Source organism: Thunnus thynnus, chromosome 21 (genome assembly GCF_963924715.1).
Source record: "Thunnus thynnus chromosome 21, fThuThy2.1, whole genome shotgun sequence".
NCBI classification, from domain to species: domain Eukaryota; kingdom Metazoa; phylum Chordata; class Actinopteri; order Scombriformes; family Scombridae; genus Thunnus; species Thunnus thynnus.
The window spans coordinates 21,077,390-21,096,154 of record NC_089537.1 but is presented as its reverse complement, the minus strand read 5'-3'; the positions used below and the strand labels follow the sequence as shown (position 1 = coordinate 21,096,154).

Below are 18,765 nucleotides of genomic sequence, written 5' to 3'. Positions count from 1 at the left end.
CATCTCAGCGCTGGTTCATTTCACAACCAACTCATAGATTCATATAAAGATACCGAAGTGATGAAAATGAGATGGAGCCCAGCAGTTAAGATATACAGCTACTCCGGTATCAAAGATCTATCCAAGTCCATAAACAAAACAACCTGAGCTGGAAGCAGATTGATTGCTGAATCTGAATATTTCAACCACAGGACCACGGTGATGTAGCCTTAGTGCATCACAAACTCTGTTTTCAAAAAAGGGGCTGATGTGTGTTTGCTTTTGGCCTGCTCAGTTAAACAAAGCCCAGAGGCAAGATAGTGTTCGAGGGATGTTTGAATATTTCCTGAAAGAGTTTTCAAACATTGTCTTTTCTCCCTCAATCTTTTTTACTGTGAAGAACATAAATGCATACAGATGATCAGACTTCCCTTTGTCACCTTGGTCTAAATGAGGAGTAAAGGAGGTTAATTAAAGGACTAAGCCATTGTAAAAGTGCAGTTAAATGCCAGAATGCTGCTGGAATTGGCTTGTACCAGCTTGCAAAACACACTTTGACACTTTTATATCATCAGTTACAAGGAGCCTGCTGGTATAAATGGAAACCAGTGTAATCTGTCCATCCTGACTGTTTATTTTCTATTGCTGCCACCTGTTGAAGCTAACCACATCACTGATTCGATCATTATTCGCATGAAGATGCCTGGATGTTTTTACTTTTACAACCATGGATTCATGTGACCTGGTTCTTACCTTTCTTCAGCTGGATGTTGAATTTGCGGCCTTTTTTCTTTAGGTAGGAGCTGGTGGAGGGGTTTGCGCTCACCCTGCGCTGCAGGGAGGGGGAGGGGGCTGACGAGGTCCTGGAGACCATTGTGTGAGGTAACGTGGCGTACCGTCGGCTTGGCTCTGGGGTGCTTCCTGCCAGGGGGCCTTGATGGCTACAGGAGGATAAAAATCAAGGTTTGATTTGTTGTTGATTTGTTGTTGTTTTTTTGTCTTTTTGCCCACCCAGATAGACAGCATTGTATTGTAATGTGTTAAATCCTATGACATTTAAAGCATAGAGTTTTTATATTCTGTGTATTTAATGAACTAATCCAGCAGTAATTGAACATTTCACAGATGATGATGTGCATGAAAGACCCATTGCAACAAATACCTGAACGAGTACAGATTTTTCATCATTATGTTAACACATTACATCATTAGTAAATGCATTAGTAAACTGCTCTGGAAACGGTTTTGAACAAGTATCAGGAAAATAAGTCCCTTATTTGGAGTATTGATGGTAGCAGTAGCTGTGAGCAGACATCTAGGCTTGACCTCGCTTGGTCCCTGGATTGATTGGTTGGTCAAAATGCACTTGTCCAGCCAATACTTTATCGGTTGACAAACTGCTTGAGAGTTAGGTTTGTTATTCTATGAATCTGAAGGTCTGATACTGTACTCAAATCATCAGATTAATACATTCTGTTACTGTTTGTTGTCCCTGTAATAAATAGTCTGTCAGACTGCTATAATGTAAAGTATGATTTGCAATAATAAGAACATCTCATCATGAAATAATCTTTCTATTCAGTAGGGAACATTAACAGATTGACTTGAATGATATAACATACAGAGAATGGATCGATGATTTAGTTACTCATTTATTTTAAAATTCTAAAGATAGTGATATATAAATCTGTAGATAGACCAATCACATGCTTTTGGAAATAGTAAATAGATGTTCCAGAAATAAATAAATAATCACAGACAAACAATGTGGACTTTTAACCTGATGGTGAGTGAAGCAGACTTTTTATTTTTCCAATAAACTGCTTGTACACAAGGGCAACTTTCATTTCATGGTTGAGAACAGCTGTATGTCTTACTTTAATTTGACTCTCAACATCTGTCTTAACATCTATACAACAACACAATACTATATAGACAGGAACACCAGAAAACACGAGGTGTCTCTTCTACAGAAAAAAAAGGAGATCAAACCCACTTGTGGTTGAGGCCTGGTAGGGGTCCAGACCTGGATGCCAGCCCGCCCACCAGACTAGACCGGTCTCCTGGCTGCTGAGAGTCTTGGCTAAAGCGGACCCTGTGGGGCTGGGGCGGGCTGAGCTCGCTCTGGACTGACAGCAGCTCGTACTGCCGCTTCATGGCGGCAGGGACCACATGGAAGAGGATGAGTGGGGAACGCATCGCCTGCCTGAAAATGTTCTGGGCTCTAGCGTTGGTAAGAGAGAGAGAAAGAGTGTGGGGAGGTCATACAGACAGAAATGAATTAGCTTTAACATGATAAGAGATACAAGTACAATAATGTACTATCATAGCTTGGCAGATATAGGAGGATAAGGAAGGCTATGAAGTACTGTATGTTGAGAGGTGATAGGGAGAGTTGAGGTTAGCATGGCTAATCGCAGGGCTACTCACTGCATAGCAGCAAAGGACAAAAATTACATTATCTATAATTACCAGCATCAAGACAGGAGAGAGATAAGAATGGTAAATGGTGAGTCAAAGATGAAACATTATATATTGTGTATGCTATATAATGCCTGTGAAACATATTATATGAGTATCTAAGACTCTCTACAGTATAGAAGTCTGTGTGTTTGTGTGTGGTTAGATGAATGGACATGAGCTGACTCGACAATCGGAACAGAGATGATGAATCATGCATCAGGGAAGCTTTCCAGACAATGAGGTTCCAAAGTAAGCAGACACTTTGTTCCTTACACACAAAATAAGAAAAAAAAGCCAAAACACACACTGAGTCTCATGCGAGTTTTGGGGCCAAATAAGCCAAGACAAGTGCTCAACATCATTCCCAGACGCAAGAATTGTTTAGTCTGCTTTGCCGGCGGCACTTAGCATATAGATAGGCTGGTCAGAAGCGAGCCACACTGCAGCATGAAGGGCCAGGGGCGCGGTACAGTAGATGCCTGGATTCCAACAATCCCACCTCCTGTTTCAAGACCCCTATTATCACGCCAGTAATGCCGGTTCTATCCAAATGACAGCCACTAAGCTGCTTCCGCCACAACAGACAGCACTTCATTTGAGCGGTATCATAGAGGCGAGGCACATGCCGCACCGTACCACTTCTGTGAGATTTGGTTTCTCCCATCTTTATTCTTATGGTAATTTACAAAAATCACTCACACGGGCACACAAAGGGGTGATGACAGAGTGAGTCAGTGTGCGTGCGTACGTGTGTTCGTGCGCACATGTTCCCACATGCACATGTACAGTGCCATCACTCCAGTAATCAGCCTCCACGCGGGCCTGATTGAATAATAAATTACCCCATCAATGCATCATTACATTCAGTTAGATTAAGCGCCTCAAAATATTTACCCATGCAAAACAATCCAAGGAGATTAGACTATCACTTTAAATTGTCGCTCTGTGCGGTGCACAATCAAGACGGGTGAGAGGGAGTGATGAGAGAGTGAGGGGGGTGGGGGGGAGGCAGACGGGGAGGAAAGTTTAGCTCCTTCACCTCATTTTCATGCGGAATCACAAACATCATATGCATTTGGATGCCGGTGAGGAGTGGGTGTTTGGCAGGGGAGGGTAAGTGCGGAACGCTACAAAACATCACTCCCTTGTGGATTTGGTTTGTAAGCCTCTTTCACAGTAGAAAAGGCTTGGAAGGGAACTGGGATGTTTACTAATGACAATAGCAACGTTGTGAAATAAGAATCTTAAAACCTTAGTGGCTTTGTACACAGTCTGATGAACACATTAGCATAATGTGGTAAGGTAACCATGATAGTCTGGAGTTTTACAAGCTGGTGGAGAGCTTTTCTCATCTTTTGCCAAAGTCGGTTAGCGAATGTTCGGCATGCTTTGTTTAAAAACAGCATGGTTTGACGTTGAGTTTTTCCAAGAAAAAAAAAAAATCAGTAGTTTCTGACTCTATTTCTGAATACAGGAGGGTTCCAAACATGGTCTCTGTCATTCATTCAGCAGGGTGGCTCTAAGCCCAGTGGTTTTATATGACTATGTCCAGCCCAGTATGACTGTAGGCTGAGCCTTCGTTAGCAGGAATCCAGGCTATTTCTTCCTGTGGAGGAGTGGATGATAAGAGAAAGAGCCAAGCAGACCACCTCCGTACACCTCCAGACTAGAGCCTGGACGAGAATCAATCTATTTCTCAGCTTGGCACACAGACATGCAGACACACATGGGTGTAGATAAGACTTTATAGCTCAGCGTCATTGCACGTGTGTGACACAACGTGCGAGCGTGTGTGTGAGAGTGTGCGCGTTCAGGCTCATGTGTGTGTGTCTGTGAGGGAGGAGGATGGCTTTGGGTAAATGGGAGGGGAAAGTTGCAGGCTTATATCTTCATTCCACTTTAGGAAATGAAGGGGAGCGATGAATCGATAGAAATGAATGGAGAGAAGAGTGGAGGTGGTTTTGGATCAAAGGGCGAAGCGGTGGTGAAGGACTGCGGGTCACTGAGACCTATTACAGGAAGGCCAACAAGTCAGTAATATTTCTGTTTTATTGTGCAGCTGTGTGGGTGTCACGTCTCCCTGCAGTTTGGGCTCCACTTATCACCAGCAACACTATTTACTGTCACTGCACTTAATGTCCAACACAGTGCTCTCTGTGTGAACTATATCACATAGTGGACGGCGCTTCGGGATAATATGTCCTGGCTTGGGAAGTAGTGAAGGGAAATAAAAATCAGCATGACATTCAGTGCACCTGACAAGAAGAGGAACCTTACAGTTTATGAAATTATGTGTATGTATGTGAAGGAAAACCACTGTAAAATCTTCTAGCATAGGAAAGAGAACGTATACAGGAAGAGGTGAGATATAACACCAGTGAAAGGCCGAATCTGCTTACTGTTCGAAGCGCAGGTTGCGTATGTCTCCCTGATTTATCTTGACAATACAGTCGTTCTCCTGGAAGAGACGCTCTTGTTCAGCTTTGCCTCCACGCTCCAGACGCTTGACTAGCAAGCCCTGAGTCCTGGAAATGATCGCACAACAGCATACAGATAAAACATCATTTAGACACATAATGTAGCAATTACACCACTGACAGTCACGTATCAATATACTGAACAGCGGGCTGCAAGTTGCCAGCTTTGTTTCCTGCATCTTTATATTAGAAAGGTAATGATAGTCCACAGAGGTCAGGAAAAGAAGGAATGGAAGAGGAAGAAGAAGTGGATTTTAAAGATAAGCAGGTGATTAATATTATCTGAAGTATGAAGTAAATCATGTAGTAATACAGAGTTGATTTTAGTAGTTTTTTTATGGTCCAAAGATCCATAACACATGAATTAACAGTGAAACAAGTTCTGCAAGTCTTTCATCAAGTCTGACAGATCATGAAAATCAACTATCTGCTTTTATAATTGTGATTTAAAATGTTGTGACTTTTTGGACAGTAATAGTATTACTTCTTGCTTTATGTACTGTATACACAAAATAATTAGAGAGCAGGTAGATGCCTACTGGAGACAGAGATGCAGCCAATCATCTCACAAAAGTTTGGGTAAATATTTTGACAAACGGGCCAAACTCCCACAAACTAAGTTTCGTCCTATTGTACCATACTGTACTTTTGTACTCTGTCACCAAAAGTTAACTTTCCAAACAGTAAGCTTGGATAAAGACCTGTATTTTCCTGTGGCCTGGAGAAGCACTGCATTACTAACTAAATTTTAAGCCTCTGTCCGTCCTTCTGTCCCCCCACTCTGTCTGCCTCTCTGTGGGCAGGTCTGAGAGAATGACAGGGTGGGTTGTCTGAGGTAATCCAAACCAACAGCTAAGAGATCATTTTATGGCTTCAGAGGAAATGCTGCAGTTGCCTTCACTGGAGCTTAAGACGAGAGCCGGCGGTGCTGTAATAAATACCCAAGCAGTTCCACGGCAGTGCCATCTCAGCAATCCCCTCAAAAAAGGCAACCTTTACCTTCATATACCCCCCTCTCTCCCTCTTCTAAATAAATACATCAGTGAGCTCCTTGGGGCTTTAGTTAGGCCCTGAGGATAACCACATGCAAGGAGATCTGATGTGCGCTCGCACAGCACAACTACAAACTCCATCCGTCTCTAAGGCGCCAGATGCCTGAGGTAGCAGGTAGACTGAGTGGGTACAAACCTTTTGTGTCCTTGCTAAAACTGACAAAAAAGTTTGGAGGCTAACTTTAGGGAAATTAGAAATAATGATATAATATATCACAAAGAAAACGATCAAAATGCCAAAGTAAGATGTGAAAGATATAGTAAATTGGTCATGGATGTGAACTGCATGCTTTTCAAGATTCTCGGTTATTTCCTATCGTTTGACCGGACACGTAAACAAAAGCACATTTAAACCGTGACCCCGTTTACCGCAGACATCAAGGGCAGATTTGCAGAACTCTTTAGCATTTCAGCCAAACAGGGCCACTCCCAGAACATTGCTCTAATTGGCTGCATTATGTGGACATCCACGCTCACACTGCAGACTCATCTCAGCTCCTCAATGGGGGTAAATGGTTCAGCATTAAGTCAAAATTAAAGATCACAAAAGGCCCTTCCCTCTTCCTCGTTGTCTGAGCCGGCGTTGCCAGGTCAGCTTAAGTGTGTTGAACAGAGAGTAATTGCGGGCGGTGTGGAAGCAGACATGATTGTGCTTTATCTACATAAGTGTTGGCAGCTTGAAAACAAAGTATTGCGCATGAAGATTACAGCATGGACACACTCTAATGACTTGTAGCAGACCAGAGACAGTAGATAAAGGAGTTTTGGTTGATCCCTGATCAGTATTCAAAGCAGCAGCGGGGAGGATTGGGGATAAAGCGGCATCTTTTAGAGATTTGAAGAAGATGATGATTTCGTAAAAGCACTATTATTGTGATGACTGTAATGCACTGCCACCCTCTCAATTCCTTCCCATCTCACTGATGGGGTTTTTTTTTTGTAGATAGTTATCAGTAACTTGAGGAAAGCAGGAGAGCTAAAGCAAAATCTAAATGGCATTCTAATAGGCTGCAAGTCAGTGAATTCATTAGGTGTCAGATATAAGCATGAGGAGTTTGTAGAAGATTCTCTGCAGTCTCTGGAGAAGAATATCAAGCTCGCCAAGTCCTACTTTTCCAAGAACACGAGAATCAGCGTTGTACTACGGCTTTACTCCATCTTGTGGCTGTGAAGCAGTGCTGAGAAATGATTTGAAGGAGGCCACCTGCTCTCATCTTCTGCCTTTAATCAAATAATAATCCAATCAGGATCCATTTATGCACGGCAATTATGTCCGCAGTTTGTTTACAATTGAAACTGGTCATGGAATGAGAAGTTCATTAAGCACAGAATGCATCTGTGAGTTGCGTGTGTGTTTGTGTGTGCAGATGTACAGTATATTTATGCGTGTATGTCGCATTCAGGGTAGATCAGCACTGCTCCCAAAACTGTCTGCGTGTGTGTGTAAGAAAAAGAGTGTGGAAACTGTCGAGGTAACTTCATACTGTTCACAACTGCATGGGTGTAAGTTCTCTTACAGGAAAGGATCTATGTATTTGGGTATGCGTGTAAGATTTTGCCTGCTAGAGTGACAGAGTCTCTAAGCTCTCTCCTGCAGCTGTCTTTCCCTCCTGCTTGGATCTAGCTTGATGTCAGTGCAGTGAAGCAGAATGCTGGCAGCCAAGACTGGAGCGCCTGCAGTTCCTTGTTTGCTGTCTGGTTTTGCAGGCTGTCTGACCCCTGTGGCCCTGGTCTAGACACTAATGACAGCCCACTGAGCCTAATGCCTCCTGTCCTAGCGCACAGCACACAGGAAAGAGCTAGGCCAGGCCATTAGCATCATCCCACTGACCAGACGCTAACTCTTATCATGTCTCAAGTTAATTGAAGGCTCTGATAGCTATTAGTGCAGACCTTAGCTGATGGAGAAGAAATTTACTGGCCATGCAGCATTACTGCTTTATTACAAGATGCAGTCCGATTTTGTGGGCAGCTTTAGGATAATAGCAAGTCTAATAAACTGTTGCACTTGAACTTTATTTAATCAATAGCTCTTGATACGACTCATCATGAATCATTATTTTCCTACTCTGACTCAGGATAAATCAAAGTGTCACAGCTTCTGAGGGAGTCGATCACACGAGGTCAAAGCTAAATATAGTTTCACGACACTTGCTTATAAACAGCAATGGGATTAGTGTCCCAAAGAACTGACACGCAGCAATCTTCAATGACAGCCATCCTCTCTCCCTCAAATGTCATCCCATTTCATCGTCCTCGCTCTCTGTCTTCTCACCTCATTCCCCCTGCCTCCCTTTCCCAGCGCTGAGTAGTCACATTCACCTTGGTGGTTTGCCAGTGTCTTGGCATGCAGCGGGGATCTGTGTTATACACAAGCTTTTAGTTTGATTACATCTGGCCACTTTCTCTGTCCTTTATTTTTTTTTTCCTTGAATAACCATAAACTGGGATCCATTCCTCCTCTTGTCCCATGTCATCGTCTCTGCTCGTCAGTTAAAAAATGGCAAAAATAAGGCAAAAGGAAGCAGTCTGAATCACCTTCAGAGCAGACATTATTGTGACTGAGGACGTAGGATGTAATAAAAGAAAAACATAACAAGACTTTTAAAAACTGTGCAGTCGGGAGCAAAACTACTTTCATCTACTCTCCTTCCTGCTGGGGCTGTCTGAGCTGTGGGATATGATATGTGCCGGGTATGGGTGTGGTGCTTCAGGAGTGAGACTCACAAAAATAAAAAGATGGTTAGGAGAATCAGAATCAATGAAAAAGACAGCCTTGAGCAACACAAAAAGAGAGGTGAATAAGAAAGAACGGAGAACAGAGAGTTAGAGAAAGTGAGGGAAAAAAAAGCTCAGTGAAATGATGAGTAAAAGCAAAAAGAAAGCAACAACCACAGGGCTTTAAAACCGAAGGATGCAGGAGACATACTGGATGTTGAAACTAACTGGCCATCGTTGTACACTAAGCTGCATTGACTCACAGATTTTTCTTTTCGTTTTTGTTACCTGACATCCTGCGAACTGAAAGGCACTACGTGGATCCCCAGGGGCCCTCCTTCATTGGACACCTCGACCGGCTTGAGCATGCCTCTGCAGGACGATGATGGATGAGGCCGAGAGGAGGAGAAGAAGAAGGAGGAGGAGGAAGAGGGAGACATGCATGAATAAAAAATAACAGGAATGACAAGAAAATGTAGAAAAGCAGGATATAAAAGACGACACAGTCATGACAAGAGGTTGATGGGATGCATGGGATGGGGGTTGGCACGGCCTTATTGGTGGAGGCTGCATTGTGTTGTCTATACAAAGTCATCCATTATAAAGTCATGCTGGTGGACCTCGGGGTCGATTAAGGACCCAAATGGAGACTCCAATTAAGTGATTAAGATCAGATTGTTGTGCTAAAAGAGAACAGATTAAATGAAAAACGTGAGAAAAAGGGTAGGGTGGGAGGAGGAGGAGAAGGTTAATTTGTGTCGATAAAGACGTGAAGACAAATGAATACAAGCAACCACTGATGTAGATGTGTGTGATGATGTTGATGGAGGAAGGCTTCGGTCTTGATGTAAGCTTTGTGTTGTCATTGTAGTAGGGTTGTGTTTAGGTATAATGACAATGTTCTGGCAATTATTGATCTGTCTGGTGTTATTGTAATAAATTAAGAGGTCAGTTCATGCAAATTACAAAAAAATGGTATTCAGGCATGCAGATAGTTTTGTTTTGCACAGGTTTTGGGGCAAACAGCACTGAAGAAGACTAAGAGGCTGCAGCTACACTAGCTGCTCTGTACGGGACAACAATGCTTTGAGCTAAATGCTAATGTTAGCATGCCTTAAATGAAAATGATAATATTATGTGTGGGTGCTGTGCTCAACATTACCAGCACTTCAAACAAAATTCTGTTATCAGAGAAGATATCTCAAAATCTGACAAATAAAACCAAAACTATCTACATGGCTAGATAGAAATAGGTAAGTGAAGGGGTGGTGTGGGTGACTCAACCCTTTCAGACATACTGTATGGTTATAGTTAGTTGGGGGTTTGTCTGGGGTCACTCACTCTAGACTTAACACAGGTGAATATTCCAACGAGGAGTCAGCCCTCCCTACTGGCTCTATCCGCTCAATTCTCCGTTCTTGTTTCCTTCGCTCTTCTTCCTCCTCCTCCTAAAAAGAAAGAAAGAAAAAAGACAAAATAAATCAGCAAAGTAATAAAAACTTAACTCTCTTTGTTGTTATTTCTACTTGGCTGTGCTTGCATCTCCTTTGGCTTTTAATTCAATTACCTGCAAGAACAAGTAATAACCTCTATTCTAAATCAAAAAAGATTTTCAGTATAGGACAGACAGGAGTCATCATGCTGCTGGAGAAACATCCCGGCTTGGCCAAAAACCTCAGTGACAAAGTGGCCCTGATTGATTGCTCCTACTCAATCAATCAGGTCTGGCCTGGGGCGTGGCACTGCTGCCGGGTCATTGCGGTGATGTGATCAGGTCTAGAGTGAAGAAAAGTGGTCACGCCTGCTGTCATTTGTTTCTCTCACTCTCTTCATTTCATTTACTCATCTTCCTTCAAAGCCATTAGGCTGTGGGACCGGGAAGCAGCGGCTTTTACAGGCAAGCCAGATGTCTGAGGACTTAACTGGTTTCTTGGACTAGACACAGTGGCTTCATGCTCTCCTTAACTGGGGAAAAAATCTTTATCTGAGCTCTCTTAATGGGGATGGTAGAGTTTGAGCAGCGCACTTACATGCAGTGATGACATACTACATGTAGAATAGGAGGGAGACGTTTAATAACACAGAGTTCAATTTCAACTAATCATCATCTGTAGTTACAGGAAAGGAGGGCAGCTTCATCAACCAGTGACAAGCACACTGAACGTCACAGTTTCTTCATTTTAAAGAGAAAGTCATTTCAGTTTTTGCTTGTTAGTCATTGCGGATGTGTGTGTGTGTGTGTGTGTGTGTGTGTGTGAGCATGTCAGCATCCAGACAGCGCATCGTCTCCTTGGGAGGGTCTGCTGAAACGCTTTGTTAGCCACTGCGATTTCACCGCCCTCACCCCTCACCCTCCTGTTACTCTCTCTTTTACTGAAATGTCAAGCACATCCAAATGGGTCTTGTGCCTTTCTGGTTTCTTTATGGAAATGGATTCAACCCTTTTCAGAGGCCAGGATATCTTTGGCGACACGCAGGGGTGGCGCAGAGAGACTCTGCCCCCTATTTATTTATTAGAGCGGGGGGGTAAGGTAGGCTGGGTGCATGAAAATTTCATCAGCAGTCTACCTTAGGTGACCTCAACTCACCTTACCTGTCTGTCTCCTGTCTCTAACCGTCCAGTGTGAAAATGAGTCAGTCAACCAGTCAGCCCCGCCTTTAATTACGTGTCAGCTGAGGTCCCGGGTGCCTCACGGGGCCTGTTATTCACAAAGCCCTTTATGAAAACCCCCAAAGTGAGTTGGCTGAGTATTTCATTCGCTGTGAACAAAGGACCTGACCACCTGTGGGAATCAATAAATAAGGATGGGAGGGCATAGAGTGGAGCAGGCAAATAAAATTGGACACGAAGAAGAAATACAAGACAATATGCTATAAGAAGAGATTGGCACAAACTGCAGTGTGAAAGCCAAAGGAATATCTTGACTGTTAATGGTCAAGATCACTTTCATTATCAGCGAGCAAATAAAGAAGGCGACGGTGCCCGACGCCTTTGTCTCATTAGAAAACAGAGTGATCTGAGAGGCGAGCTGATTCACAGTGTATCATCACTGAATGTGACATGTAATTAACTTCAGTAACAGTAGCTCTCAGTAACAATCTCCTGTCTGTTAGTTTGCTCCTGTAGGTGGCAAGTGTTCGTGGCGTGACTGCATCACGCATAGATTATGTCTAACGCACAAGAAAGACTATGATGTGATGTAAAGAAGCTTGAAGCTTTTTCTTTGAGATCTAAGGTGAAGGGATCCTTCACTTGAACTGGACCAAAAGCACAGTGCCAGCAGGTTGATTGTGTGAATTTGACAGGAATAATTACCATAAACTGGCACAAGTAGATATCAGAGCAACACCAGAGAAGGGGCAGGGTAATATTTCTATTCAGGCACTGCAGACACATGGTGTGAAAATCTAAGAGAAACTGTGAAAAAGGCATGAAAGAGAAGAGGAACCCAGTGATAAAAAAAGAAAGAAATTGTGGAAAAGTGAGGAAAAACCAAAGTGAGTTGGCAGTAAAGGAAAGAAAAGAAGAGACAAAAGCAGCTGTAAATTAGACAAAAAAAACAAAAGGGGAGAGATGTGGAGAGATTTTCACTTGTGTCAAGAACTTGCCTTAAGTATTGTTTCATTGATACAAGAGCAGTGATCTGACTTCTGACTCCCTGTGATTCAAATATTGACTTTTCTTCCAAGGACGTCTGTGTAAAACTTGAATTACTCTGGATGTTAAAGTGGATTCATTTCACTCCTTTGGCAGGGTTTGTCATGTTTTTATGAAAAATATGCCATATTGCCAAATTGAAACAAATAACATACCCCTCTTACAAGCGGCAACAACCACAGCTTGAAATTGAAGCCAATGTGGAAGTCCCTTAAGGTGTAATACTACTAATGGTTGCTAGATGCTGGCTCAAAAAAATCCCTGGCTCCAATAGACTCCCATTCAAAATACATCAACTTCTCTCATGAAATACTAAGTCAATAAATTTTTTCAACAAGTCATTATGGTCTCAAATTTTAAATTCAGGCCCACTAATAAGTGTACTGGTGGTCATTTTGGAAATTATTGCTCCGTTAATGAGATATAAAGACAAATAGTAGCTTTAATGCCTGCTGTGTGGGTGTTGATTGACAGCTGTGATTGACAGTTCGCTCCTCAGCCCCGGGACTCACAATGAGTCACAGTTTTTCGGTAAGTTTAACGTTTCTTGATAACGATACCTGCTGTGTTAGTTAGCTAATATTGGCACAAGTCTGCACCACTCGGTGTTCCTGGTAAGCTAGCGTTAGCTTGGGTCCAAGTTAGCAGGGTGTGTTTCCAGAGTGTGAAAGGAAACACCCTACACTGGCGACAAACGGAAAATATGCTATAGGCAGCAACTATGGACTTCAAACTGGCTCTGATGCAAACCAGCAGGTGATGTCACGCCTTGTTATGTCCATCTTTATATGCAATCTATGCCCTCTTACCACGGTGGAGTTGTTAGTGCTTGTGTTTCTCAATATTAAGAGCACATTTCCTCAGCCCCTAGGAGTGTTTTTATTCTCATATTTAAATGCACAACACGCCTCGTCTGCCGGTCAATTTTCACCGTAAACAGAAACACATGATTGACACTTGACACTGGATTCACGAGGCACTGCTTAAGTGGCCACTGTGGTTCATTAGACTCAAAATAGGGATATCCAACCAGCAAGGGCACAGCCTCTTCATTATGCCAGACTCTGGACAAGAAATCTGTGCTTTAACCAGCCCAACAAATACCACTTCTAAGACTGAATATGATGAATAATTACTTGTTAAGACTGACATTTCATGCAGGGAAGTCCTTAAGCAGAGCTGCTGACTTCCCAACAGAATGACAGAGTGAGTGTTGAGTCAGTATTAGAGGGGTCAGTGTCTACTTGTGACCAGGGGCAGAAGAAGAAGCCATCTCCCTTTATATTCACTGCCAACCCACTTACTGTCTGTCCTCGTGTCAGCGGCAAAGCCGAGTGCTGTGTGACAGCAGAGGAGAGACACAGGCTAAATATACATCCACCTCTCTCTGCCCCTTCACTCTCCCTCTTTCCTCTCTCTTTCTTTGTCTCTCCATCATTCTAAACTCTTCTTTCGCCCTCTCTAAAAACCCTCCATTTCTTCCTCCCGAGTGCTTTTAGCACCCTGTTGATCCCTTGGTAACCAGTGGAGTAGGGAAGCAACAAGGCTTTTCAACTCTCCATGCCATTCATTCCTAGCTCTCTCTCCCTCTCTCTCTCTCTCTCTCCACTTCCCTCCCTCCCTCCCATGCAGCAAGGAGGATTTGAATCCCTGGTCTCTGGCCAAAAATCCACCAGCCTCTTTGACAATAAAGGTAAGCTAAATCAAGGGTTAGAGGCTTGGCCATCGGACAGCTTCAGCATTAGATTATTGAGAATCATGTAAGAGAGAGAGAGGGAGAGAGAGAGAGAGAGAAAGAAAGAGAGGAAAGAGAGAGAGAGATAGAGAGAGGGAGGGAGAGCTGCAAAGTGCAGAGTCTTGTTACCTTCAAATAGGCAGACAGGTTAGAAAGGTGAGAGGACCAAGGAGAGGAGAGAGGAGAAAGCGAGAGGAGGGAGGTAGCAGCTGTCTGGTCAGGAGGGAGAACTACACACATACACACACACACACACACACACAAATTGAAGCCCACTGCTTGAGGGTTGGGGCAAAGGGTGTGTGTTGAAGAGCTGTCATCCTCCATCAACCACTGTCCTAAAGGAGACCTACTGTAAGCATGTTGGTGTGTGTGTATGTGTGTGTGCATGTGTGTGTGTGCGTGTGTCATGCCATTAGCTATGGGTAAGTACAACATGTAGCTGTTAGGGGAAGTGAGGGGAAGGGTTGGGGACTCCCTCCTGAGCCCATCTTTGGCGTCAAGGGCTTAACAAGGACAGGTTCAAAGGTCATAGTGAATGGTGTGTTTCTGGCCAGCACCCCTCCTTAAGGGCTGAGGTCCACATCTGTGTGACAGCTTCATGTGTGTGGAACGGGCCTCCCTGTCAGATGTTGTCACACGCTCCCTTACAATGGGCTGTCTGTGACGAATAGAACAATGGAGGCCAGAGCAGGGTATAGAAATGTCTTGAAATGAACAATGTAGCGTGTTTGCTGTGTGTAAAAATAAAGGAAACAAGCAATTTAACGAGAGAATTTAGCAAAATGGCTGTTGAAATATTTACAAAGACTGCCTTCCCTTCTGATCTGGCAAGCTAAAAATATGAAACATTAATTGTGCAAGGTGACATACACCCCTTATGGAAACATGAGACCAGCCAAAGGTAACAAATGATGGCATGATGTGAAAAGAATCTGTTTTTAGTAAGAAGAGGTGTAAGTCGGGGGGAAAAAAGCAGCAGAAGTGGAGGCTTTTCCTGTCCCTCACAAAAGGTTAAGGAGCCATAATTGTAGCCTCATTACCTAGAGTTAATGCAGTTCGACTAAACACTGTACAACAGAAAAGGCCGAACAGGACTACACAGTGCCGCTGCATTGCACAATGGCATTGAAATACTAAGACAAGCCGCCGGTAATAACTCCTAATAGTCCTATTAAAGTTCCTTTGACCTCACAAAGTAATTACCAATACTCTTCCATTTTTACCAGTACCAGAATCTTGCTGTTTTCAATCAGCAGTTAAAATACGTTTTATAACAATAGACACAAAGATTTTCCCCTAAATTTGAACAACAGATGATCCCAACTTGTGTAATAGAGCAACAGACTTCACCAGCTGGTGATGGATGGCAAGCTGTGTCAGAATTTAACCATACATGCGTTATTCTTCATGTTACAGAAGGTCTTTTATCTCTCATATCCATCCCCTTGGAGGAAACTGCCATTAGGGCCAAATTAGGCCCCAAAATGGCCTCTGTGATTAGATTGGACTTGACTGCTGCACCCAATGACCCAGCCCCACCCTCTCCACCACCCTTAACCCTTCATTTTCCACCAGCCCATTGGACTCCACCGCCATTAAAACAACCGATATGTCACAATGACTAAGATTATGAGACACTTATTTACATTTATGTTGGGGATAAGGCGACATTATAAAAGGGTGGGCGAAGAGTTAAACTGGTTAGTGGATGATGAAAGGGTCATAATGACCTTTATCCTACCCACAAGTTCCCTAAATGGCACTTAATGGTTTTTAGCAGAAAGGCAAAAACCAGTTTCAGCATACTTTCTTATCTTCTTTATATTGTTATGATATTAAGGATCATGGCGATGTAAGCTAATGGTCATTTCAATACACAGCAATTGAGGATTTATTGTGTCGATGTAAGGGCAGACACAGAATATAGTTTACAGTATTGGGCCTTCTTTCTTTTGGCAAACGATAAGCTCTCTATTGGACTGGAAAGAGCCGATCTGGAAGGAAATCAAAGCAGTGTGACCCTTGTGTCTGCCATCTCTTGCTTTGTATGTGTGTGTGAGAGAAAAAAAAGAGAGAGGGAGGATACGATACTATAGTCCTGTGTTTGTGTGCCAAGGGGAGAAGCTGAAGCGCCGCCTGTCCTCAGATGAGGACATGTGTTGTCTTTCATTTTTCACACTCTGCACCCATGGGCGCCAGCCTTGTTCAAAGGAGAGCACTTGCATTCCAGATTTGATGTACTATTCCTTTGGATAATGAGGAATGGGAGTCAAATATGCGTTGCCGTGCTAGGTTAAGACAGTGGGGAGTGAGGTTGGGTATCCAGAACCTGTTCTCAACTGGAACCAGTTCCAAATTTTCAAGAAGGGATTTGTTGAGAAACATGCTTTTTGGTTTCCTTTATCCTTTCCTGACAGTTTGGACTTGCTGTATATGACTGTTTTTTCATAGATATGCATGCGTCAGTGCAAGTGTACAATGTTTATAGTGTGGCGAATCCGAGTTGGCACCTCAAAGTCTGGCTAAATCTCTAAAAAGACAGCAGTGATACACAAATATTCACTGTGAAAGATAATTTCATGCAACTGAGGAAGTCCATCTGAAATGACAAAGCATTTCCTGCTGCATGATATAAGAATGCAAGACTTTCCATCTGGCACCATTATCAGGTCAAAAGTTTAATTTGTCCAATACTTTATCTTCTGAAATCTTCTTTATCTACCTGCAAAACTAATGACATTCCCATCAGCCTCAGCTATGCTTTGTGTTTAGTGCTAATTAGAAAATGTTAGCATGCAAACACACTAAACTAAGATGGTGAAAATGATAAGCATCATACCTGCTAAAAATCTGTATGTTAGCATTGTGATTTTGAGCATGTTAACATGCTCACGTTAGCATTTAGCTAAAAGTGCCTCATAGATCTGCTAGCATGACTGTAGACGAAGTAGTTTTCTGCTTTTACAAAACAAGTGGAGACATGTCATTCATTGTGTTTTTATTTATCAGTGTATCTCAATTACATAGTACTTCCCTGCCAATGATATGCATGGTATATAGTATCCCCAATAGGTCAAGTTTATACGAGTTTATATAACTCTCTCATCCTAACAGCTCTTTTAATCAACAATGGTCTCTAGCCTTTAAATCTGTCTCCCTTTGTTTTGTCTTGGAAAGATGTAGCCTCTGGCTCATAAAAGTTCGGGCTCTGACGTGGATTTACTTGAAGCAAATTACAGGGACGGGACAGACAGGTTCCTAATGCTGTTAAGCAAATTAGATCAGAGATGTGAGGCTGCATTTGTCCACATCAGGGCGGAGAGCGGCAAGATGTGGAGGGGTGGGGATGAGAGACGGACAGCACTGTTTGTGGGCTGACATTTGGAAAAACAAAGGCCTGTCTTGCTCTCTACTCCTCTCATTCTCTCTCTTTGTCTCTCAACCACAATCTTTGTCTCTTCTTCTGTCTGTGCCAGTGGGAGACCTGCTGTGTGTGGAATACATCATCCGCCAGCGCCTGTTTCATATCAGGCCTGGACTGATCTATCAATGACACAGCTGCCTTTGCCTTTGCCTACTGTATCGTTAAATTGTACTTTAATTAAATTAGGCCTGCTAATTATGAGGGCTTAAATCAATCACCAGGTCAATAACAAAGGCCCAAAGCGGACGGAGAGGACCAAGACTTCTTCCAAATCTCATCAATAACAGCCGCAACCGGAGCAGACCGCTCCTGTACCAGAGAGCCAGAGGTTCAAACGGGTAGGAATTACTGAGAATTGAGTTATCGTCACCAGCTTTTGTCCAGAGCACTTCTTACTCTTACAAGCTCTGTGAATAATGTTGTTTGAATACAGTAGGAGTGTTTCAAAGAGTTTGAATGTGCATAGCGTTTTGCATTAGAATAGCACTTCAAAGGGGTATTAAAAGCAGATTTAGAGTTTCTGGTGCATAGAAAATAGTTCAAAAGGGATATTATGACTTTTCAGACACCTGGCTTAGGTGAGAGGAGGTGATTCTGAACAGATAATCCTAGGGGTTGAGTGCACAGCCCTGCTGAGCGGACGGTCCCAGCTGAATCCTGGGTCTTTACCCGTGCATTAAAAGGAGCTCTGTGCTGCTTTTCACAGATTAATCATCATTTTGAGCTTATTAAGTGGGAGGACAGTCTGCTTTCCACTGCTCAGAACGTTTAATCCATCTTTCAAACTGTGAAGGTCAGTGAGCGAATGTTACCCCCGTTGAAATAATAGCGTCTGTTTGAATTTCAATGAGAGTACCCGTGGTTCAGATCTGGATTGTAATTAAATACATTTTCTTTTTATTATTATTATTATTTTTAGTAGCCGCTCCTGCAATTATGCGAGTCAGAATCAAACTGACTTACTGAGTAGCACAGTGGTTGCCAATAAACTACACTCCTTGCACTCCTTGCTAAATTGTCATCTGAACTATTTAATGTTACAGTTATTGCGATGCAAATGTTGTATCAGCGAGTAAAAATGGAAGCATTGCAAAAGGAAATGTGGAAAGCGGCTATTTGCAGATGAATCTCATCTCATCCTCTATAGGATGTTTTAACACACTGTGACCTACCACCCTGAATACACTGAACATGAAGAAGAAAGAAATGAAGAAGAGGGAATGAGGTGACTGATGTTGAACTATGAATAATTAAGT

General features: G+C 42.9%; 1 protein-coding gene across 7 annotated transcripts in view; it reads right to left on the bottom strand.

Moving 5' to 3' along the window:
• Positions 1 to 18,765, bottom strand: part of LOC137173071 (partitioning defective 3 homolog) — a 355,263-nt gene that overhangs the window by 169,320 nt on the left and 167,178 nt on the right. For all 7 annotated transcript variants that reach the window (XM_067577768.1, XM_067577762.1, XM_067577765.1 and 4 more), the window contains exons 6-10: positions 10,031 to 10,137; positions 8,978 to 9,061; positions 4,842 to 4,967; positions 1,976 to 2,203; positions 733 to 920 (exon numbers count right to left, since the gene is read on the bottom strand). In XM_067577768.1, coding sequence (XP_067433869.1) covers positions 733 to 920; positions 1,976 to 2,203; positions 4,842 to 4,967; positions 8,978 to 9,061; positions 10,031 to 10,137 — 733 coding nt within the window. The remainder of the gene's footprint in view (positions 1 to 732; positions 921 to 1,975; positions 2,204 to 4,841; positions 4,968 to 8,977; positions 9,062 to 10,030; positions 10,138 to 18,765) is intronic.